Source organism: Bombyx mandarina, chromosome A1, assembly GCF_030267445.1.
Source record: "Bombyx mandarina strain Sakado chromosome A1, ASM3026744v2".
In the NCBI taxonomy this organism is placed as follows: domain Eukaryota; kingdom Metazoa; phylum Arthropoda; class Insecta; order Lepidoptera; family Bombycidae; genus Bombyx; species Bombyx mandarina.
Window position 1 is genome coordinate 22,446,871 of NC_143234.1, and position 24,130 is coordinate 22,471,000.

Consider the following 24,130-nt stretch of genomic DNA (forward strand, 5'->3'; position numbering starts at 1 on the left):
CGGTCACGTGAATATCAAGGCTTATTGAGAAGTTGAGTACCATTTGCGGTTAGATCGTGTTTCTCAACGTGGGGCCCGTGCCCCACAAGGGGGCAATGGCACTAAATTAATATAGAAAAATTATTTTAAATTTGAATTCCAGTTTTTTATTATAAGTTTTGAAATATTACGTTCTTTTGATAACAATTTTATAGTGATTTCTTCCTAAAACCTATCATTCATATTTCTTAAGTGAACAGATCAATTTTTTAATGTTACAAATTATGTACCTATGGGGGGGTACATACTTAAAAATGTTATAGTGGGGCATAGCTCAAAAAAGTTGGGGTAACACTGGGTTAGACTGTGTAACACGACTAGATTTTAAACTAGTGGATGAAACTGTCAATCAGGACAATTTGAGAGATCAAAGTGTGCTCAAGATTACTCTACCATTTTAATTGACCAGACGGCCGTCTGGTGTAGTGGTAAGTGACATGGTCACTACACAAGGTGGTCGCGGGTTCGAATCCCGCCAAGGGAAGATATTTTGTATGAATAATATAAAATGTCTTTTCCAGGGCTATGGATGTATATTAAATATATGTATGTGTATAATAAAAATCTTACATTTATTTCCGTTATCTGGTGTGGTTTAAAAAAAAAGAAAAAAAAAATTGCGAAAGAATTCGTTGTTAAATAAAATATAATATGTATTTATTTGAAATGTATATAATTAAAACAATGTACTTAGCTCAATTTTATCCGTTATCGTATGTAACTAATCGTTACTTTTTATAGTTTAAGCGCAATCAAATTTAATAGTCTTACATGTTTTGTTCTTCACGCAAATAAAGAAATAATGGTGGTAGGACCTCTTGTGAGTCCGCGCGGGTAGGTACCACCGCCCTGCCTTTTTCTGCCGTGAAGCAGTAATGCGTTTCGGTTTGAAGGGTGGGGCAGCCGTTGTAACTATACTGAGACCTTAGAACTTATATCTCAAGGAGGTTGGCGCATTTACGTTGTTGATGTCTATGGGCTCTAGTAACCACTTAACATCAGGTGGGCTGTGAGCTCATCCATCCACCTAAGCAATAAAAAAAAAAGAGTATATGTAGTTCCTTATAATAGAGTTAAGAGAGTTAAAAGAAACTACATATTACTTTTGCAGTACTTTGTATTTCCAATGATGCGTAGGTCAAGCCGTTCTTAAAAACGTCAGTTGAGCATAACTACAGCCTTTTTTATGATTGAAGGATTACTGGTGGCTCGGAGGCCTTTCCAGTTTCACCAGGACAGGTAACTACAGCTTAGCGAAAGGTGAGAATCAAACAGAATTATAGAAGAATATATAAGATGTATTTTGACTAAAAAAAAATAACAATAATAATACATAAACAATAAAATTGTCAGCAAAATATAAATATATATATATATATTCAAGATTCATTTTAATGAGAGTCACATTGTAAAACTTAAAGATCATGGAATAATCATAAACGTCACAATCCGCATAAGTAATCCATACAATAGTACTTAAGATTTGCTAAGAAAATAATAAATTTCATTCCATAAAACAAGTTCATAGTATATACAATAACTATGTTCATGTAGATAATTAAACTTTGATTTTATGTAATTATTTAGACTTTGAATTGATGCGATTATTTAGAAAATATTGTTGTCAATGAAACGTTTACGGCTAACAATGTAGTGGAGTCCAGACATCGGCTTATTGTAATAACCAGTCTTAGCCTCAAACCCAACCACGTGATTGCAGTAAACATGAGCAAGACGGCGGAATATAACACAATTATGACACAATTATTGTTTAACCTATTTTATTACACGATATTACTCCTTCTGATTAGAAGTCGATCATTTAAACGTGAGCACAAAAATAAAATTAGTCAAGATTTCACCACTCGATAAGAATATAAATTAGTCCACAAATGTTCCTCCCCTTTAATTTTGACCACTGGTTGTGATGTACACAATATTTACATTTACAGTTTGAAGGTTATAAGATTTCAAAGAGATAATTTCAAACAAGTAAATACTTATCATAAGAAAGAGAAGACCCATCTTTGATCCTTCTCGAATTTAAACTTTACAATAATAATTAAGTTTCAGATCTTTACGGATTAAAAAGAAAATCCATTAATGGTTAGTCTTCATAGACTCAACATAGTGCTACCAGTTGCCAATACTTAGCATTAATGGATAGGTTTCATTTTACATAAATTTTGATTTTAGAATATTGAAAGTTCACTATGTTGTTTCTTAAGGACTATGAACCCTGACATTCATTATGATGACTAGTCATCAGTAGAAAAGTTTAATTAAACTTAATATATTTTTAAAAAGTCTTTTTTTTTCATTATTGATTCACATAAAATCTCAATAAATACTCATTTAGTTTAAAAATTAATAATTTCGTACCTGTAATTTATGATTTATTTATAAACAAATTTTTTTAGTTCATTTTAACAAGTCCAATCGAATATGTCTATAGTGCCACATACAACTTTGCCAAGTGTATTCAAGATGTGATTTTCCTTTTTACATTAAATTAAATCCATTAAATTCAAGAAGCTCATTTTGGTTGTAACAATAAAATTCTTTATAAATTAAAAACTGGATAAGTAATTATTATGGAAATAAAAAATTACAATGCAGCATTTAGCTGTTAAAACATTCATAAAAACTTTTTAATATCTGAAACATTTAACTTGCTGTGCTTCACTGTTATTTCTGTCTCAGTTGTATAATAAATAATTGGATTTATACATGTTTACCATAAAAGGCAGCTTTTGTTATTTATATAAATGTATTTATTTATGTGCAACTCTCTCTGTATTTGTGGTGATTTAGACGCACAGGCTAATTGATTTTTTTCTCTTTCAAATTTACTAACAACATTGTATACAGTGAACACAGCCAGTACATTAATTAATATGTTACAACTTTGTAAAAAATAAATGCTTATTTACAATTAAGAAACATCAATAAATTTCCCTTAAGACTAAGAATTGACTATCTATTATTGTTTTACAAGTTCAACTGGAACACTTAACTCTGTTGCCACAAACAAAGCATTGGTTGTGTAGTTATTTTGAGGTGTTTTAACCTCTAACTGTTTTTTATCTTTAATTGGTTTTGTCACAAAGTATGATTGTAACGTTAACACTATTGCATTAATGAATCCTACTATAACATAAATGCCTCCTATTACTGAAAATAGTCTTAACATGAACTGCAGCATGTTTTCTCTCTCTTGATACACTTTAACTTTCAATGCAGCCATATCGTATTTGAAGAAAATACCAGGAACTCCGTGAGATCCCTTCACGTGACTTATAGGTCTTTCTAACTCTTTAACTGAATATTGATATGCTTTTACTGTCTCAAATGTATTGTCAACGTCAGTTGGTACAACATCAACGAAATACTGATATAGCATATTTTCATCATTTGTGATCTTCTCGTCACCTTCTAGAGGGTAAATAATCCCATTGGTTGGACTGCCAAAACTGAGACGGTGTATCCTGTGACTGAAGTTCTGTGGAGTATCATCAAAGAGCATGTTTAAGTGTATATGCCCACGGGGCAGATGTAAACTCTTTCCTGCGGTTATGTGGAAGTTCCCAGCCACTTTATTTAAGGTCAGAACTCCATGGAGTCTACAGGCATCCGGCCGTGTGTTCACTTTCGTTTTACGCTCTGGTATAGTAGAGCGAACGGATCCATGACCTTTTTTCCAAAGTAGCTGCCAAACGGAATGATACTCTTCTCTTAAATAAGAATTTATATACTTTATAGCGTCAAACGCGTCTTGTTGTTCTTCTGTGAGCTCGAACCAAGTGTCTTCCTCTTGTAATTCACCGAATCCGAAAACACTTTGCGAGGTAGAGTCCAAGATATCAGAACCGATGTTCGAGCAAGGCATTGCTACGGTTATATCAATGTTTATTCGTAACTTTTCGTCCATATCTATGTCTGGCATAAATTTGAATACTAAATTACTGTCTAAATAGTACGTAACTTCACTATAAATTAACCAAAGGATAATGAAAAATGTGATAACTGAAAACGTTCCTCCTACCGGGGTACTCGCGACGTATTCATCAGGAACTTTAGGGAAAGCATCATATTCCCTTACTTTTTCCAAAATGTTCTTTTTCCCTCGATACCTTAACATGTTTTTTTAGTACTTTATGATTTTAATATGTAAAATAAATTTATAATTCCGAGGTCGTTGTCCGTAGACGTGTTGTTATTTTTTGACAGCCGAAATTGGCAGATGACGGCCGTCGTCTATAAACAAAGCAATTAATTTTATTTACGTAAATGAAGATCATTATTATAAAAAACGAACCCATGAAAGGGTGGAAAATAAGATTAAGATTAATTCCATAATTATTCTTTAAGAATTTTTTTAAAACCATGATTGAAAAAAGTTTTCTTAGTGAGTTTTATTAAAGCTGAGGCTATTTCGGGATTTTAAGAGGAATGTCATTATTTAATTTAGTTAGATTTATGATCTTTTCAACAAAAGCAATTTATTTATACGTCACTAGAATAACTTATAGAATATGCTCTATCTGGATCTTATTTTCTGGATATATATCTGGATTTTAGTTTCAGAACGAAACTATTTTTTTGACATTTAATGCCGATGTTTCTTGTTTACTGTCAATGACTATGAAATCTGACTGTGTCAAGTGTCAAAAGAGAACTACTCATTTCATGTAACACGAACGTCGACTGTTAGCGGCATACCTACGATATTTTCTATTTTTATCCACGCTAAGAGATCACGATACAAAACATTTATGCAGTCCGACGACGAGGATACTTCGTTGCATTCATGCTTCAACTCTTTAAAAACAGCCGTAATGGGTTGTTGCTATAGCATTTGCCACAAAGACAACGACCCACAGGTATTTAATTCGTTTATTTTGCTGAAGTACGAAAAAAGGACGGTATGAGTGCGTCACAATATGCATGATTTATCAATTAATGTTATATACCCTACATAAAATACTAAAACAAACGTGTCTACTTGAAATGTGTGAAATATCGCATTTCCTACATGACAATGACATTATTGAACTATTATGTTCAGTTTTATCGAGAGTAAACATCAGATTAACTTATCGGAGTACATTGTTACCAACTGAATATTATATTCTAACAAATCATTAATTTTCTTACCAAGAAACTACATAGTGAACAACAGTGGATATTATCTATGCCTAATCATAGATTTACGTTGTACCTAATTGTTATCGTGCATTGTTCCGCCCACTTGTATGATTATTAGTTTGTATAATAACACTATATAGAACCTTGCTATAACTTAGTTCTTGTACTCAGCTGCATAAGGTTGAATCTACTAATGACAATGACTCTTTATATATGGTGCATATTTATTTTCTTGGCATCCAACCAATAATTTTAGATTAGAGTGAGAGTGAGCGAATAGAGTAAGTCTTATGGTTCACCAAAATAAAAAAAATAAAAAATGAAAAACAGTAAACAAAAAGTACAAAGGGTGATCTTATTGCTAAAAACAATCTCACAGACAAAGGAAAATAAATTAGTGTCAAACAATTAAAATAAATCTTCTAGAAGAGAAAAAGAAATGTGAAATAAAACTCTAAAAGTAAGAGTTGAGAGTTCTGGTCCTAAAATGACCAAATATGTTATATGCAAGTATAACAATTAATTATGTTTGAATCTAATTGAATCGAACAATTCAATCACAATTCCTTCATAACAATGCCTTATCACAGTCTGTGATATGTTGGAAACACTCAGATGGGATGATTTACCTTATGCATTTAACTTACCAAACTTAAGTCTTTCTGAGTTCCACATTGTTCTGAGTTCCACGTTGTTCTGAGTTCCATTTGGTGGACTACCTACTTGCCGAACAATGCACACAACAATACAGCAAAACGGGAACATTTAAACTAGCATGGTATTAAATAATCATCTGAAAGCTGGAAAAAACGTGCAAAGAACAATGTGGTATACTTAGAATCATCAATTTACATACTATGCAAGTTATAAAATAGAAATTAAAAATAGTAATAGATTGTTTTTCTTTTAAATTTGTCTTTCGCCATTATCAACATTATAAATACAATAGGTTAACAAGCTCTAACCATTATTAAGAAACAGTATGTTTTCAATATATACCGAAATAATCCACTGCACTGTATATATATTGTTTGTTGGGGCTAAGCACTGGGTCCACTTTTAAAATCCAAAACTGAACGAGACAAGGTTTATCTGCTTCTAGCAAAATTATTGGGAACTAACCATTAAAAAATGTAGTTAAAACGCATCAAATAATAGTATAATATTTATATAAAAGTAAAACATACTTTAAAATGTTTTAGCTTTATATTTGAATAATTATGAAAATTTTGGTTATACTTTTTAATTTAATTTATGACCAACTTGTAAACAGTTTATGTTTACAGTTTTATAACCAACAAAAATAAATATGTTATACATTTAACATACACAATAATTATACATTTAGCAATTTCTGCCAGTTGAAGTCTGTGAAGAGAATTGTTTCTGCTATTTACAGTATTAGTACACAGATGATGTTGCAAAATTATCACTAAAATTCAAAATCAATTCATAACTAAGAAGTATAGTGTAAACTGTAAGAGTTAGTTTGAGATCTGTTTCACTTATATTTATGCAGCAAGTCTGTAAAATGTGCTCATTTATAAGACCCGGCTTAAGATGGATATAAACTCTTACTGTGCAAAACGATATAGGTATTAAAATCTGTTTCAAATCGTAAATGGTTCCAGGAGAACGTTATAAACGAAAGGACACATCTACTAGAAGTAACGGAGCAGCAACAGGAGACGCTGGTACCTGTGGTATCAGCATCCACACCACCGAGGAAACCAGACGAACAGACTGCTTTGAATAGGATACTTCATGAGACTGCAAAGTAAGATTATTTTTCCAGGTCACCATTCTTAACCCATCCAATTCCAACCCACTAAGTGTAGCCGGGTCTCCTCAGTGGTTAGTGATTTCGATCTGGTAGTAGATTTTGCGAAGCACTGCTTTTGCTGGACCCAGTGTTAGCAAACTCTGTCAAGTTGAACCCGTGGGCTCGCCTATGTAGCTTCTTAGGCTACCAGTGATTAGGTAGGGAAAAAATTACCTTTGTAGGCGAGGACACCGCCCATCTGAAGGTGAGTAGTCGCCGTCGCTCATGGAGTTTTCTAAATTAGTGTTTTAAATGTGTGTAGCTGCTGATTTTGGACAACTTTATCTTTTGCCTACTATTGATTTTGTGATTTGTTATTTGTCCCTCGCATTCGCGGGATATTTTACTCCGAACATATAAAAGTCAAACACACGATTTCAACAATATCTGTAATGTGTACAATATTAAAATATAAACCAAAAGTTAAGTAAACAACGCTAGGCACTGGAAGATACGAATTAAAACTAAAATTACGTTTTTACATTCAACTTAAATCGACGCGCGCGAATCTTGTAGCATGACGTCACGGAATACTTGCGCGTTCGGGAACTCCAATCGCGACCGAAGACGCCCGAGTGCGACCGAATGTTACTCGCTATAATTTGCTTGTCGATGAAGACCGGCGATGGTTGCTTTACTCGAAGTCTTTTATAAGTCGCGCCAATAAAGAAAGGAATCTAAAATGGCGGCGGCGATCATGCGCTCTCACTCTAAACTATTGCTGTCTTTAGTCGCACACGGCGCGTACTGCATGCAAAAAAAGTATCAGTCTGACTTTGTTGTTGAGTTAGAGTTTTTTCACTTTGGAGTTGTGCGACTTAGATGACTGGCAGCAAAAGTGTCTACGCAAGTTGCATCCCAGATGAGACACCTCCCCCTCTGCCAGGGCATAAAGTACATTCTCTTTTGTTTTTTTATATTTTTTTTACAATAAACAACTATTTCTTTCTATCTTTCTTTTAATTTGTTGACCCTACCATCTGTCAGTGCAGGTACATAGACGCCATTTTCGATTCGTTTCTTTATTGGCGCGAATTATACCGACAGTAATGTGATCGACGTGGGCGCGCTGGGCCCGTACACACTGGAGGCCAGCGCGTACAGCGAGCGGGTGCGCGTGTACACGGCGCGGGTGGCGGCCGTGAGCGTGGCGGCTCCCCGCCCCGCTCCGCGGCTCCTCGCTGACGTCACTCACGCCGAGCGAGTGGCCCTACTCAGCTGCCCCCCACTACCGGCCGCAGATAAGGAGCTGGTGAGTTGGAACCCATCACAACGTTAATCCTGTCACCCGCCTTGCGAGCTGTCTCAATTTTAAACTAAATACTCTATGTATATATTGTGATTTTATTTTTATTAATCGATGTTATTCCCCTTATTGTGGAAATCGCGTGTGAACATTTGTGAAGTGCGTATGTTGTTAGTACAGTTAGTACCCGCCTGCGCATATCCGATCCTGTGGACCGAATGGTAAACAGTCGACGTCGCCTTAAACACGTCATTACGGATCCTCAGGATCCATTAACGGTGCTTTTAGGTACCTCAAGCACCGGTCATCGTCCTCGCCGAACCCGTCGCTTGCAACGAAGGGTTCCACGAGTAAATTAATCTATAGACACAGTACACTGAGTTTCTCGCCGGCTCTTCTCAGTGGGTCGCGTTTCTGATCCGGTGGTTGATTCTCCGAAACCCTGCCCTTGGTAGGGCCAGTGTTAGCAACACTCTCGGTTTGAGCCCCGTGAGCTCACCTAATCGCCCGGCTACGCTGGCATAGCCTCTCAAGGCTATCAGGCGGGCTTTAGTTTCATCTGCCTTCTATATAAGGCCAGCTAATTGTTTCTATCATTTTTTGGGAGTAAATTTGGAAAATTAAGTAAAGCAAACTGTTATTAATATCATGATTATTAATATGTATGTAAAAATTAAATTAATAAAAAAAAATAAAAAAAAAGTTGAAGATTTAATCGCGCTCCGCAGATCAGTGGCGCAGTGAGACGAGCCGCCGCCGCCATATCGGAGCTCAGGGTCGAGCACCGGGAGGACCTGGTGGTGCCCTTCCGGGTCCCCTAGGGCGGCGGCGGGGGCCGTCCCCCCACTCGGGAGCCTTTTGATAAGGACTTTGTGAATTATATCGGAAGCTTATAAATCCACGTGTTAAGAATGTGAACTGACTGATATTGTTATTGACAAAATTATTTTAAATTGTTTTATTTTCTCATAAATGAACCCACCTAAATTTTGTATTCGCGAAAAACGATTATAACTCCTTAACGTTTAGGTGCAGAATCGAATTTTGTTGTTTGATCGCTTTCATTGACGTTGCCGTCCGCTGTACATCTATTTTCCCACTAGATATTTGCGGCCTCATTTAAAACTACATTACTCGTCTCTCTTTCTCGAGTCATTAAGTAAATGCGAGTAAAGGAGAAGAGATTTAAGTTCAATGTTCCGATTACTAGTGCGATTATTGTTCCGACTGACATTTCCCATAGACAGTTAATTAACTTTACCACAGACAATAATAGATTTTTTCGGTACAGACAATTTAATAATTAATAATTATATCAGAAAGCGACCGTTGATTTTGCATGTATTGATAATAATTTTAAAACTTTTGTTAATTAAAATAAATTAATTCGACGTTGATCGTAATAATTGGAATTAATAAAGTAGTAATTAATAAACCCTTTGTTTGATGAGATTTTGGTGTCCCTGGTAGGATATTTAATAATCGTTGTAAAAAAAAAACGAATTTGTGTATTAAAAAAAAAAGAAGTCATTGCAAACGCTCCTTTGAGTTCCATTATTTATTTTATTACTTATTAACTTTTAAATTTAATGATTCAGACAGCTTTTATTCAACTAAGCGTCCACTGTGTATCCAGTTTCATCCCAGCGAAGAATCGATGATAAAGTTAATGTTTAATCTTTTAAATATGTACATATACATGTGTCAGGTTCAGGGCGTATGTTCGTCAGCCTGATACGTCAAAAAACAATTATCTCCTACTAAATCACTTAGGAATTTTTCAAATCAGTATCCACATAAACATGACATGACTAATTAGGGGAATCTATATAACTCTTAACTAATACAATTTTTGACACAGAACAATTGGAATATTTCTTTCGTTTCTGGAATCAGATGTACTTTGTAAAGAATTTCTTCTGAAAAGTGACACATTTTTAACATTTTCAAAAGATTCGATCAGATGTTAATTCTCATTTTTATTTAAAAAGCATGATACGATAATGTTATAATTAATCCAATCGTAAGCACAATTATATAAGTATGTTATGTGTTTAATTACAGCACCTACGTGTATGTTAATTTTTGAATTGCAATTAAGATTATTATTATCGATTTTTTTTTGCATATATAATAATATATTTTCATTAATTCGAGACACTTTTTAAGTTTATTCCGAGTAAACTTTTGATTTGTCCGTATTATAATGTTCTAGAACAATCGATTTGTGAACGCAATTAGTTTTCGTGTAAAATAAACATTGTAACTTTTGCATTCAATATTTATATCAAATTAATATTATTTAAATGTGATTTTTTTCATAATGACTGACTACGGTCAGTGAGGCCTAATCAAAGTCAGGGGACGGCGTGGACGTGGGCACCCCGACCCGACTTCTGCCACAAAGCAGACAAACATTCCGGTTTGAAGGGTGGGACACTAGTTGTATTGAGACTTTAGACCTCATGCCTTAAGCTGAACTTTGTCTATAGGCCCTGGAACGGCTACTTAAGTTATATAAAGTGGGTATCAAAAAAAAACCTTAAAAAAGTACCACTAGCAAACTAAGTTATTGAAATTTTGATTTATAAGAGATGTTTAATGAAATTGAATATCGAAGAAAAAATGTTTATTTTTGTGTAATGAAAAAATTTAAATTATTAAAAACATGCTTGCCTTTCGTAATCTTATCGATATTATTCTGTAATTAATGTAAAAATATATCAAATTTTGAAATGTACTATGATGTAGTTTATTATGAAGAAAATCGACTGACTGTAGTTAGTTACGAATATAAGTATTTATATAAATATAATAAAGTGTTACATGTCATCATAGCACTTCAACTAGGACGGTCCTTAGACAACAACAATTGGGTCAGGTATGAGAATATAATTTATACATATTTAAAATTTGGTTTTATTTTTTTCATAAGCTTTCTTGTGGGTTCATGGAAAAAAAAACTTAAAAGCGTGGGTTTTTAAGTGTATGATATCAGAGATTTTAAGTGTTCGATTTTAGGGTTTAAATTTTGATATCTCCCGCCAACTAGTTCGGTTCCCGCGCAATCAACAGAGCGCAACACTAGCGCTACCCGTTACGGTTGCCGCACGCAGTTTGTGCAACGTTTAGAAAGAGGCAGTCATAAATAATACACAAAAATTAGTTATAGTTAAGCAATTCAAGCACTCAACAAAAATGTTAACGGGCATCGCCAACTAGATGGCTTCGCTTCGATTAGTTTCTCATTGCTCCTGTAGATGGCAGTAATATATTCTATCCTATATTTTATTTTTAATGAAGGATTTTGTAAATTTTCAGAAAACACAAATTGATAAAATTTAATAGATTTGTCTATAACAAACAAAGACTTGTATGATTTATATTTTTTTATTTTCCGTGTTTAGTTACACAATAATTAAATGCCTCAACTTTAACAACATATAAGTTTAGGGGCATCCACTGCAAGATGTCGCTAGTTTCCATACAGAAAAACATTTGTCTTAAAGTATCGCAGTTTCAGGGCTCTGGAGGCAGTCGTAATATCATTATCAGTTGGCAGTAAGTCCGTATTTCTTTAAAACTGTACAATTCAAGAAAACTGAGCTATCGCACCTAAATAATTTTTTGATAATTTAAGTATGTCTTTAAATAAAATTTAGTGGTGTGTAAAGAGGCGTCGTGGCCTAAACGATAAGGTTCGTTCGTTGCATTAATATCAAGCTGTGCGACTGCCCGTGTTCGAATCCCGTAGCCTGGTACCAATTTTTGTCTATACTAATATTATAATAATACTTAATATTATAAAGAGGAAAGATTTGTTTGTTTGTTTGTATTGAATTGACACCGAAACTACTGAACCGATTTGAAAAATTCTTTCACTGTTTGGAAGCTACATTATTGTGTGAGTGACATAGGCTAAATCATTTTTGAAAAAAATTAGGGTTCCTTACTAAAACATCAATAATGTAACTCAAGGTGTAAAAAAAATACCTAAAATATTCTTTACATCGCGCGCCCTGCGAAAACTATTATTGATAGAATAAAATAATGTACTACGACTTTGTAGAACACATTATTATTTACAAAAAGTGTTGCGACAGCATATGTATAACTGTTATAGTTATGCCGCAATAAGTGTTCTTTTATTGAAAATTTTGTTAAAGTCCCGAGCGGAGCCGGAGCGGGCCGCTAGTAATGTATAAACATACGCAATTAACGCATTTTCACGAATGACTTTCACGATTAAGCAATTACTTACACCGTGTAATAAAAATTTAACCCGTATAATTTTTAATATGTGGCAGACCTCATGGTGGGAGACATTTACGTTGTGATATCTATGGGCTCCGGTAATTACTTAACGTGGGCCATTCACAAGTATATTTAATTTTTATTTCGAAGAATCATGCTATATGTGAATAATAATTATTGAATACTAAGTAGTTTCGCTGTTTTTAAATATTAGAAGGAAATGAAGTTCTTGTATTAATATGACGCTTCTTTACTATTTCCAAGTCATCATTATGTTTGCAAAACTGACACCATAGACAACATAGAAGACTTCCTTTTTTGTTTTCACAATATGTCGTCCTACCTTTTAAACTGGAACCCGTGACTCCTTCACGGCAGAAATAGGCAAAGCGGTGGTACATACCCGTGTGAGTCTTACACCAGTAGTTAAACAAACAAAAAAACACCTTGTTTTATCTGTGGTGAAAGATTCAGCTATTTTCTCAATAAAACATTTTTTTCTCTTAAATTTATAGTTGAAATCGTTCTGACTTTTACCCTTTTTTTATAGGATTTTTTTAATATTTTTTTAATACGTAATAAAACAGTAAATAGAAATTGATAAACCTCTTCTGAGGAGATTGAGAACCTGAGAAAATATGTCTGAGAATATGTTTAATAATGAATTTAGGTAGGACCTCTTGTAAGTCCGCGCGGGTGCTCTGTCGTGAAGCAATAATGCGTTTCGGTTTGAAGGGTGGGGCAGCCGTTGTAACTATACTTGAGATCTTAGAACTTATATCTCAAGATGGGTGGCGCATTTATGTTGTAGATGTCTATGGGCTCCAGTAACCACTTAACACCAGGTGGACTGTGAGCTCGTCCACCCAACTAAGCAATAAAAACACATATCTTTGACAAGAACACTCCTTCAATAAACAACTTTTGATTAGAAACAGTCTTTGGCAAACAGTATTTTATTTTGGGCGTCACTTGGTTTGATTTAGGGTTAAAACTCTGATTCAACATAATCGAACTTTTTACTGATCACTTTTCAAACTAAATTTTTCAGGTTATATTTCATATAATCTGTGACAATTAATCGACTTTAGATAAAAATAGACTTTAAACACTTTAATAAAAAAATACTTACATCCCACAATGTCCGTTTTTGATGGAGATATAGAATATCAATCTGTTTACATGGTTGATTACAAGAAACACAATAAGCCGTGAGTTTTGTGATGATTTTTTTACGATTAACGTAATTGCTGATTGAGCTTCACCGGAAGCTGAGGTGCACAGAGAATTGTCACGTGTGTTGTTATTATGATATATTTTGGCGTAGCAGAAGAATTTAGACCATACGTCGTTAGTAATTATAACGCCTTGCCACTACATATGAGTCAGTCAGCTCAAAAGTGGCCTAAGTTTACTAATTTACTATAGTTATTACGGCGATAATGAGGTTTCAATTTTTTCATTCAATTTCTTCATAGGCAAAAACAATACGCGCAAAAATAATATTTACGAAGCCACCTCTAAACCATGAGTGAAACTAGGGATAGGCCGGCTTTGTATCAACATTTATTATGTTTTAAATAAATTGCAATAAATAAGCACGAATATGAAAAGTTATGGGTTAGACCACTTTTGCGCTGACGTCCTCATATTCTCCTTCTGTCTGCGCATGTGTTTTTTTTTAAACTTAAATGATTACAGTCCGAGCCCTCGTCGGAAAGCTGTTGACGACGACTGCCTAATCGTTGGCTTGAGTCGAGACCCGTTGAAGGCCAGAGCGGCTCCGAAAAAGGAACCGGACGTTCTCTGCCCTCTCACACAGGAGTTCTATAAGGATGCGGTGAAACGTGTAAAATAATGCTATTAATATGCTCTTATTAGCGTATGTTAGTATGTAACGGAATCTTTGAACATGATTTTGACCCCCTTTAAAACGTCGGATTAACTCGAAATTTGGCATACTTATTAAGGACCGATGACAATTCAATATTTTAAACAGTTTAACCCGTTATCCTTACTAAGATAATCAGGATTAGCGATTTTTTGTTTTTCCTGAGACCCGGAGTGTCTGCGTCAAGACTAAGAAGGGAAACTACCAGGCGCGCCGATCACCTATTGTTCGGATGAGTTACCGACTGATCCAGATGAAATTTTTGAAAATAAAAATATAAATTATGAAAAGATTGAAATTCAACTAAAAAATAAACTACGCTTTTATAGAAAATCCAATTAAAAAAAAGAAAATAAATTCATCAAAGGAAAAATAAAATTGTTATTTTTATTTAATTCCGAGCATTTTCATATTTATCTACCTTTTAAACCTTTTCTGGACTTCCACTAATAAAATTTAAGACCAAAATTAGCCAAATCGGTCCAGCCGTTCTCGAGTTTTAGCGAGACTTCTTCTTCTTCTCTGTCGTTTCCTCATTACTGAGGGACGTGACCACCTTGGTCCAGTCTTTGCACCAGCTTCCTCCAATGCTGCCTGCATTCGGCCTGCTTAATGGCGCCCGGGACGCTGGTGTTTGTGGCCTCCTTGATAATGTCCGTCCACCTGGTTGGCAATCTTCCTCGACTTCTCTTTCCTTCCACGTGACCTACAACTATTAATTTTTCCAAGTTCTCAGGATTTTAGCTAACGAACAGCAATTCATTTTTATATATATATAAAATAGATATAAATGAACCACTTTATTCTCCACTACATGGAATCTTAATCTATAATTGTGTTAGCATATTATGTCACTTGCATATCACATCAACATGTAAACTTATTAGAGCCCATAAATAAATAAATACGTTTATTTAAATCATTCAAATTTATCAGTTCGCAGAAGACTACCCGAAACTGACAAAGATGTACATGTCGAAGGATATTGATCCAGTTCCGATCGATCACGGCATCCAGGACTTAAAAAGGACAGAGTATTTGACTAAATACTGTTCTAGAGGTGTGGAAAACTTTCAGTCCCTTTACTATACAAGATACGATGCTTGTGAAAACTTTGTATGTGTGGATATTAGTTACTTTAGCACGAAATAATTATTGAACGGTAAGCAAAGATTGGGCTGTCCCTCTGGAAAAACTGATGTCAATGACCACTCAATACCTAGACTGCACATGTGCCGATTAAAAAATCTTCTATGTACAAAAGAATTTGAAGCCTCCAGAAAACAGATACATATATTAATAAGGAGTCCACATTGGCTTGCCGTATTTTGTTTTGCAGAGTTGCCGTTTATGTCCGTGAACTTGGTGAGGCGTGCAAAAGCCCTACAAACCCTTCGACTGCCAGACGACATATACATTCCGGACACGAGCCAAAAAGGCTCGTATAGGGCTCCGCAGCCAGAAAAATATGCAGATCCACCTTCTTCGATGTCAATGAGACCGAAATTTGACGATAGCTTGCAAAGTTAGTGAGGATTATGTTCAATTTATTATTGGATACCGTCGTACGTTTACCGCTTTGACCCAATGGGTAAACAAAGATAAAGTAATAGTCTGTCAATTTAGTAGTTACTGCTCTGAAAGTTACCTGCTGCAAAAGTCAGTGGACCTCCGGACCTGTTAAGATCTGTGTGCTTAGTGTGAGTTTTTGAACGTTCTCGATAGCGTAAAAGTAACTCAAAATTGTATGCAGTTGGAACAGCGCCCCTAGCGGCAAACTTAGGCAAACGTTCCAAATCTATACAAATTTGATTTAACTTTAACGTTATCGAGAACTTTAAAAAACTCGCACTAACTGCACTGTACTGTATTCGCAGAGGAACTACGACGCATATTGCGCACGCGTACTGGAGACACCACGTACGGTTCTTGTCACGGTCTTCTAGCCAAGGTCGTCCTCGAGAAGAATCCTTTCGGCCCAGCTCGCGAAGAACCCAAATACGGCCGCTGGTCAAATCCATACACGTATACTTACAGAATTTGAATGCACCGTTATTTTATTAAAGTATTCAATGTTTTTTCTTGTATTAATGTTCTTTAAAATTTGTCATTTGAGATCCACGGATGAAAATCGTCCGTGAACCGAATTAATTTAGTTTCAGTTTTCAGCAAATAAATTTGAATAAACAGTTTAGTATCGTTTTATTGATTAAAATATATCTTACTAGGTGACCCGGCGAACTTTGTTCCGCCTTAGAGGCAATAAATGGACAGACTTTTGATTTTATCAAGGTCAATTTTTTATTTGGATAATTAATGTAAGTTAAAAAGCAAGTATTTTAATGATTCTTTATTGGCCATGTATTTTAGTCGCTATTATTATTATAATATTTTTATTTCTTGTTATTCTTCAGTCCTTTCACTCGCAATGTTTCGAATCCTAGTTGCTTTACGGCTTCGTCGGGAAACATTTGATCGTGTTGGTGGCGGTATGGTTTTCATGTTGATTACCTATCTTGGCACAATAAGCTAACAGAAACTCGAAACAAACACATCAACCGGTCAACTTCAAAATTCTACTATAATTAACCATAGACTACATTACGTTTAGCTATCAGTGGCGTTTTGTTATACGACGTTTTATGTCACGTCCCATGGGAACGTGATAAAAAATCCTATGTCCTTCTCCTGGTTCTTAGCTACCTCCCCACCACAAATCGCTGTCATTATTTTGTCTGAATCATTTTCTACTCAACGTCCATTCTATCTTTTCGACCATAGATTAAAATTTGGAAATATTTACATTACAAACTTACGGCAAACTACCATGACTAAATATGTCATTTTTGACAATTTTTTACAAAATCATCTAGATAAATTAGTACACTTTGGATATTATTTTGTAATCCAAAATCGAAAATGAACAATTCAAAATTTTAGTGTAAACGGACAAACAAACAAACAAGATGGATCATTATCTCACCACCTACAGAAAAGATTATCTGTGGCCGAACTTACCTCATGTGGGTGGCGATGGGGAAACCTCAGGCCTAGCTGAGTATGTACTCAATTATTTCATTCATTTCCTGCTGCAGCACCACGGATCTGCCGCATTCCCGTGGTTCTCTTTGAAGGATATGACAGTCGACGATACAACTGAGACTTCGACGTCTTCAGACAGAGTCGTAATTTAGAATAAAACGGTTTAACATCGCCATAACCTACTGTTGTAATCTAAATACGACAAATGATAGCTTACAGAGCTATACTCGCTATCAAAGGTATTTTTTTATTTTTTTTATTTCTTGGATATGTGGACGAGCTCATAGCCAACCTGGTGTTAAGTGGTTACTGGAGCCCATAGACATCTACAACGCGAATGCGCCACCCACCTTGAGACATAAGTTCTAAGGTCTCAGTATAGTTACAACGGCTGCCCCACCCTTCAAACCGAAACGCATCACTGCTTCACGGCAGAAATAGGCAGGGCGGTGGTACCTACCCGTGCGGACTCACAAGAGGTCCTACCACCAGTAATTACGCAAATTATAATTTTGCGGGTTTGATTTTTATTACACGATGTTATTCCTTCATCGTGGAAGTCAATCGTGAACAGATGTTGAGTACGTATTTCATTAGAAAAATTGGTACCCGCCTGAGATTCGAACACCTGTGCACTCGTGTTGAGCGATGGACGTCTTATCCCTTAGGCCACGACGACAAAGCGAATCTCTAGCCCATGTAGCGTTCGTGTGCCATTATTACCCTAGCGTCCTCGAGTAACCGCGCGGACAAAATCGGAATAGTTTAAGGTTTGTTGTAAAATAATTAAAATAAAATGTATCATGTTAAAGTTAAGGCAATTATCGGATTGCCAAATAGCAAAACTGTTGGTGGGAGCAATGCCTGTAGTGGGGACGTGACATAATAAAAAAGGCGGTAGTCTGAAAAAACGGGACAGAAAGCAGTGTAGACTTTTTGGCGGCAACGCGTGGAGTGAAGTTTGGTGATTTGTTTTATTTTGTCTATTTTGTGTTTCTTCTGGTTTAAATGTGTAATAATGGGGGTTTATTAACTGTTTAATTTATTAATATCTGTGAAAGTGCACAAATGTGGGAAAATGAAACAAAGCCGCTGGACGTAACTTCTCGGGATCCTCCAAAAAGTCAACTGAAAAAATCTTAGTAAATGACCACCATTTTACTGAGATTAGATTTCATCCCATATCATCTCATCTGATTTCATTTAATTTTATCCCAGTTGATTAATGTCTCAAATTAATCAACTTTATTTCATTTCATTTCATTCCATACTATCATTTTTCATAAAAATATGAATATAAATTAAAATAAGACATGACTTAAAGGTCTCTATAGCCAGGTCATAAAATCCCTTAAAAAAATAATAAAGCAGTGTATTCAGTAGTCATTGGAGAGGACCTCTCGCTGCCGCGCGTCGTGGCTACGATGCTCGGCAGTGACGCGTCCTGGAAGGCGATGCTCGACTTCTGCGAGTCCACCATATCGCAGAAGGAGGCGGCGGAGCGAGAGAGGGAGAGCTCTTCCCTTTCCGCACCGATCCGTCGCCGTCGAGCCGGGGGCCGGAGGCGGGAATACGCCCGTACGTCCCGGCCCCTGTAGGTGGCGGCCTCCCCCCGGTGAAGGTCAAGGGGCGACCTGAGGGGGTGAGGCCGCGCGGCGCGCTACCAGCACTCTAGCGCGCTGCCGTGGATTGAATAGAGCGACCGGTCGACGGTGTATCGCGTCCCAACCCGGCAGGCTGGTTCTGGTCCAGCGGGGTATTCCGGGACACCAGCGGCACCGTCTGGGCGGCCCGATGGGCTGCCGTACCGAGACGGCCGACGTTTCAGAGCCTTCGATTCGCCTCGAAGGCTCCGTCGGCTGGGCGTCCTTGGGGTGAGCCGCGCCGTCTGGTTGTAGTGTTGACCGCGGTAGCCCCCCTACCTCATCCGGGTTCTGACCTCGGAGGGGATCGGATGTCGGGTGTAAGAGTGCAGGGGAGTTGTTTAGTGGGTGGGTCCTAAAATCCTTGGGCCCGCAGTCTGCTCACAACACCATGCAGACCGTTGAGTCTCACATACCCCGCGCGCCCCTTTTGCGCGGGGACCTCGTAGGAGGTTCGGCCCTCTACTCGAAAAAAAAAAAAAAAAGTGTATTCAGTAGTGAGCAGGTATCTAAAGATTGTACGAGTGGAGTTACAAATAAAGCAATACAGAATTATGTGAACTACTGCAATCTGTGTATTATTTCCTGACCGTTGGAAGCGGAGTTGCCCGCCTGGTGTTAAATGGTTACCGGAGCCCATAGACATCTACAGCGTAAATGCCGCCACCCACCTTGAGATAAGTTCTAAGGTCTCAAGTATAGTTACAGCGGCTGCGATAAGCCTCGCTCGTAATAAGCGACGCTCATCTTGACTTATATTATATGTGAACTAATATTATATTTTTACTGGGGCTAGGACCTCTTGTAAGTCCGCACGGGTAGATACCACCACCCTGCCTATTTCTGCTGTGAAGCAGTAATGCGTTTCGGTTTAAAGGGTGGGGCAGCCGGTGTAACTATACTTGAGACCTTAGAACTTATATCTCAAGGTGGGTGGCGCATTCACGTCATAGATGTCTATGGGCTCCAGTAACCACTTAACACCAGGTGGGCTCTGAGCTCGTTCACCCGTCTAAACAATAAAAAAAAAGTGATCTAGGATCTGAGTGTTTCAGATACCCATAACATAGAAGAGTATCCTCGCTAACCCTAATCGCCTCATTATTTGGTTCGATATTGTACAGCACACCGAAACTGTCTGGTCAAGAATTAGCGTTCTACCAAGCATGCATGCAGCATACGAGGCCGCCCGACTGCCGATGCCCGCAGTACTCTGGAGGGGAGATGCCGCAACTGCCGCCTGGGAAGGAGGGCGGCTGGAGTCGGAATGAGGTAACACTCAATACGGACCCTCCGGAAGACACTTTTTGGCACTGTTTTCGTTAGCAAGCCAAGTTTGATAATTAGGAGCAACCTTAGGGTGATTAGTGCGAGTTTTTTAACTTTCTCGATAGCGTAAAAGCTAACTCAGATTTGTATGGAGTTGGAACGTTTTCCTACGTTTGCCGCTAGGGGCGCTGCTGTGCAAACTGATCGGGCGGAGTGTTAAATATTGGTAGAGCAGTTTTATAGACGCGGGTGTTTGGCCCAACCCTGTGGGCGACCTTTCTAAGAAGCTCCCTATCTAACGAGATGGGTGGCGCATTTACGTTGTAGATGTCTATAGGCTCCAGTAACCACTTCACACCAAGTGGGATGTGAGCTCGTCAATCCATATAAGCAATAAAAAAATAAAAAACGTAGATTCAGAAAGACTATTATCGAATAATATCGTGTAATAAACTGGAACAAAAAAAATTGAGTAGCTGTTGTTGTTTGTAGCTTTTGGGATTGCTTCACTGGTAGTAGGACGTCTTGTGAATCCGCGCGGGTAGGTACCACCACCCTGTCTATTTGTGCCGTGAAGCAGTAATGCGTTTCGGTTTGAAGAGTGAGGAAGCCGTTGTACTGTTAAAAGTGAGACCTTAGAACTCATGTCTCAAGGTGGGTGGCGGCATTCACGTTGTAGATGTCTATGGGCTTCGCTAACCACTAAATACCAGGTGGGTCATGAGCTTGTCCAAACATCTAAGCAATAAAAAAATCTAAAGCTTTGTTTCAGATAATGGGTCCTCTCCTAGATCCAAAACTATATCCCGTACGAGTCGCTGCGAGTCCTGAAACTCCAACATCTCGCTACGATCAGCCCAATGCATTTTTAGATAAGGTATGACGAATATACACATAAGAATTGTAGGGGAATGATACCCCGCCCCGCTTAGCTCACTATGCATTTATGGTAATGAGCCACATACGTTAGAGTCAGTGGTTAACGTACAGCGATCCACCGCGGTTGCTGACGCGAATAATCATATAATCATACTCAGTGTTTTATTGACCACTCTGATGAGGTTTCTGTAGGAGAGCGCACAATAAACCCTTAACATCACAAAACCTCACAGAATGTTAGATTATTCACTTGCAAATATCTCGCGATTAAATAAAAGGGTACTTTTGAAGTTATACTTCTTTAGGCGTCTTGGGTGCCTTAGGTGGTAGGATCTCATATGATTCCGCACGGGTAGGTTCCACCACCCTGCCTGTTTCTGCCGTGAAGCAGTAATACGTTTCGGCTTGAAGGGCGGGGCAGCCGTTGTAACTATACTGAGACCTTAGTACTGATATCTGAAGGTGGGTGGCGCATTTACGTTGTAGATGTCTATGGGCTCCAGTAACCACTTAACACCGGGTGGGCTGTGAGCTCGTCCACCCATCTAAGCAATAAAAGAAAAAAAAAACCGTGGTACAATAGGCAAGATTAGTTAGCAGTCACAAGAACGCCGATGGCAATGATTTCGTGATTACATTTAGTTTAATCAAGTATTAGGATGCAACAAAGATTAGGTACAGATTAGTCTATCGTTTTGCAGCTTCAATCGAAATACCCAATGCTGTACAGCATCCTCCAGAACGAAGCGTCTCCAGAGCTCAAGCAACGGATCGACAGAGATCGAAACAAGACCACTTACAGGGTAGATTACTGCGAAACAGGTAAACTGTAAATAAAATATGAAATTGCACTATCAAATTTTTCTATGGTTATTACCATTTTGGAATCTTGATGTTTTTCTTCGTACTAGTAGTCGCCCGGTAGTCGAAATTCGAGTATAATTAATTGAAATTATAAATTTGTACACTATTATGATTCTATTTTCAAAGACTATTTATTATACTTCTATGATCACAAATTTCGCCAAGACTCCGCTATAGAAAAATATTAATAAAGACAAACAATATTCAATCTATTCTCAATTTGACCACCGACGTCAAGAACAAAAGTTTGACAATAAATAAATAGTATGCATGCGTGTGTGCGTCAAATACATGGTAGTGAGTTTAATGTTTTTTTTATTGATTTAATGTATTTTTTGGCATAATTTAAAAAAATATTTACATTCTGCACTCCTTCTCTATATTCTCTATAAGTGTGGGAAATTTCATACTCCTCCGTCCGCGAAATTTGCGTAAAAAGGGATACAAAGTTTTTCCTTCACGTATTAAATATATAGATTATTCGCTGAAAACGACTTCGATTTTGCACCGATTAACAGGACCCGGAGCTAAATTCGAGGGTCTGCAGCGAGCAGCCGACGATAGTGGGTCGGGCCCCTGCGCGCAGCCCATGCGGCTTCCTGGGGACCCTTGCCGCGTCGGACCCAAGCCGCGCATGACCACTCCGAGGACCATGTCCAAGCAGGGCAGCGCTGGGGCCGGTAGCGATCCGAGGGCTAAGTGCGGTATGATTAATACCTGTGTTTTTATTATTGGTAGTGGACTGATCAGGTGAAAGACTTTACCGGGCCTCGGTTCGCAAACTATGGAAAACATCTGTCAAGGCTTTAATAAGCAAGAATTCCACATGACCACGACTGCTCTGCCCAGAGCAACCGACTATGATGATGATGATGAGTGATACCGTAGTAGTCGAAATTCGACTATAATTAATTGAAATTATAAGTTTGGTTTTATTGTCAAAAACTATTATACTTCTATAAACACAAATTTCGCCAAGACTACACTACAGACAAATAATATTAGAGATTAACCTATTCTTAATTTGACCACAGACTTTAAGCAATAACAAAAGTTTGACAATAAACACAGAGTATATATGTGTATGTTGTGTGTCAAATACATGGTAGTGTGTGTAATGTTTTTTTTATTGATTTAATGTATCATTAATGCATAGTTTTAAAAAAAATTGGCATTCTGCACTCCTTCTCTATATTCTCTAAAAGTGTGGGAAATTTCATACTCCTCCGTCCGCGCATTTTTCGTAAAAAAGGGTACAAAGTTTTTGCTTCACGTATTAATATATAGAATAAGTGGAATAATGCATTTAATTGTCAAAATAATAATATCAACATTTGAACATAGATCATAAGCTTTCACGGTTCAAGTTCTTATTGGTGTAGGTGAAAATTAAAGTGAATGTATACAATTCCAGTATGAATTGAAGAGAGCACCATTTTTAGACTCTCTGGAATTAAACGTTTCTTTTTTCGACGTCAATAGGCAAAAGGGTCCACGTCTGGCGGTTAGCGTTTATTGAGGACCATAGAGACCAGAACAAGGCTGTCGTCATTCCCTTTGAGACATTAAGCTGTTGTCCCCAAGCACTTAGAACAACTAACACAATCTACTCTTAAACACATCATTCCTTTTTAACAGAAATAGGCAGGACCGGGATTCGTGTACTCGGAAATGGAATTAGTAATAATAAAAAGACTTAGAGGTAGAAAATAGAACAATTGCCGTTCGACAATGATCCTTCAAGCTAATAAATATGATTGCTTTTTCCCTCCGTATCACACAGCACGGCACCAGCACTAGCGTTTTATCTGTTTACGTATCTTTCCAGAAACCACATCAGCCGTACCGCCTTTAGGGAAATCTGAGTACCAAGACGGAGTCTCCAAGCTTGGTGCTATCATAATGCGCGACAGGCTACACAGGAGATAGAGCCTAACTTTTAGTCCGAATTGTCACACTATAGTATGTACGCTTGAAAATGTACAACTACCAAAAAGACATATTATCTTTCCCTATCTAGAACACAAATAAAT

The 24,130-nt window shown here is 37.2% G+C and overlaps 4 protein-coding genes across 5 annotated transcripts; 3 read left to right on the forward strand and 1 right to left on the reverse strand.

Moving 5' to 3' along the window:
• Positions 1-1,321: 1,321 nt before the first annotated feature.
• On the reverse strand, positions 1,322-7,550 carry LOC114241696 (endoplasmic reticulum-Golgi intermediate compartment protein 2). Of its 2 annotated transcripts, XM_089739435.1 has the most exons (3): positions 7,184-7,550; positions 5,835-5,987; positions 1,322-4,296 (listed from the first exon to the last, which is right to left on the reverse strand). In XM_089739435.1, exon 3 carries the CDS (start codon positions 4,178-4,180, stop codon positions 3,023-3,025), a length of 1,158 nt encoding a protein of 385 aa, XP_089595561.1. In that variant the 5' UTR covers positions 4,181-4,296; positions 5,835-5,987; positions 7,184-7,550; the 3' UTR covers positions 1,322-3,022. The 2 variants fall into 2 exon arrangements, with proteins under 2 accessions (XP_089595561.1, XP_028028416.2); XM_028172615.2 differs by lacking the exons at positions 5,835-5,987; positions 7,184-7,550 and having other exon boundaries at positions 1,322-4,321.
• Positions 4,698-11,167, forward strand: LOC114241657 (Late endosomal/lysosomal adaptor, MAPK and MTOR activator 1). Its single transcript, XM_028172561.2, has 4 exons — positions 4,698-4,922; positions 6,819-6,964; positions 8,057-8,261; positions 8,984-11,167. The coding sequence occupies exons 1-4, from the start codon at positions 4,815-4,817 to the stop codon at positions 9,074-9,076; spliced, it is 552 nt and encodes a 183-aa protein (XP_028028362.1). The 5' UTR covers positions 4,698-4,814; the 3' UTR covers positions 9,077-11,167.
• Positions 11,168-11,297: 130 nt separating this feature from the next.
• Positions 11,298-16,604, forward strand: LOC114241695 (uncharacterized). Its single transcript, XM_028172614.2, has 5 exons — positions 11,298-13,720; positions 14,211-14,358; positions 15,337-15,460; positions 15,740-15,925; positions 16,278-16,604. The coding sequence occupies exons 1-5, from the start codon at positions 13,650-13,652 to the stop codon at positions 16,442-16,444; spliced, it is 696 nt and encodes a 231-aa protein (XP_028028415.1). The 5' UTR covers positions 11,298-13,649; the 3' UTR covers positions 16,445-16,604.
• A 339-nt stretch (positions 16,605-16,943) lies between these two features.
• Positions 16,944-24,114, forward strand: LOC114241587 (uncharacterized). Its single transcript, XM_089739436.1, has 6 exons — positions 16,944-17,458; positions 20,210-20,357; positions 21,127-21,231; positions 21,935-22,055; positions 22,616-22,801; positions 23,926-24,114. The coding sequence occupies exons 1-6, from the start codon at positions 17,367-17,369 to the stop codon at positions 24,024-24,026; spliced, it is 753 nt and encodes a 250-aa protein (XP_089595562.1). The 5' UTR covers positions 16,944-17,366; the 3' UTR covers positions 24,027-24,114.
• Positions 24,115-24,130: the final 16 nt, after the last annotated feature.

Bases quoted from the DNA above. Each gene is read 5' to 3' on its own strand.
- LOC114241695 (XM_028172614.2), top strand. From the start codon at position 13,650: ATGTCCGTTTTTGATGGAGATATAGAATATCAATCTGTTTACATGGTT. The intron at 13,721-14,210 runs GTGAGTTTTGTG...AAATGATTACAG, and splicing joins TACAAGAAACACAATAAGCC to TCCGAGCCCTCGTCGGAAAG. The intron at 15,926-16,277 runs GTTAGTGAGGAT...CTGTATTCGCAG, and splicing joins ATTTGACGATAGCTTGCAAA to AGGAACTACGACGCATATTG.
- LOC114241657 (XM_028172561.2), top strand. From the start codon at position 4,815: ATGCAGTCCGACGACGAGGATACTTCGTTGCATTCATGCTTCAACTCT. The intron at 6,965-8,056 runs GTAAGATTATTT...TTATACCGACAG, and splicing joins ATACTTCATGAGACTGCAAA to TAATGTGATCGACGTGGGCG. The intron at 8,262-8,983 runs GTGAGTTGGAAC...CGCGCTCCGCAG, and splicing joins CGGCCGCAGATAAGGAGCTG to ATCAGTGGCGCAGTGAGACG.
- LOC114241696 (XM_089739435.1), bottom strand. From the start codon at position 4,180: ATGTTAAGGTATCGAGGGAAAAAGAACATTTTGGAAAAAGTAAGGGAA.
- LOC114241587 (XM_089739436.1), top strand. From the start codon at position 17,367: ATGGATCATTATCTCACCACCTACAGAAAAGATTATCTGTGGCCGAAC. The intron at 17,459-20,209 runs GTATGTACTCAA...GATATTGTACAG, and splicing joins GAAACCTCAGGCCTAGCTGA to CACACCGAAACTGTCTGGTC. The intron at 21,232-21,934 runs GTATGACGAATA...ATCGTTTTGCAG, and splicing joins CCAATGCATTTTTAGATAAG to CTTCAATCGAAATACCCAAT.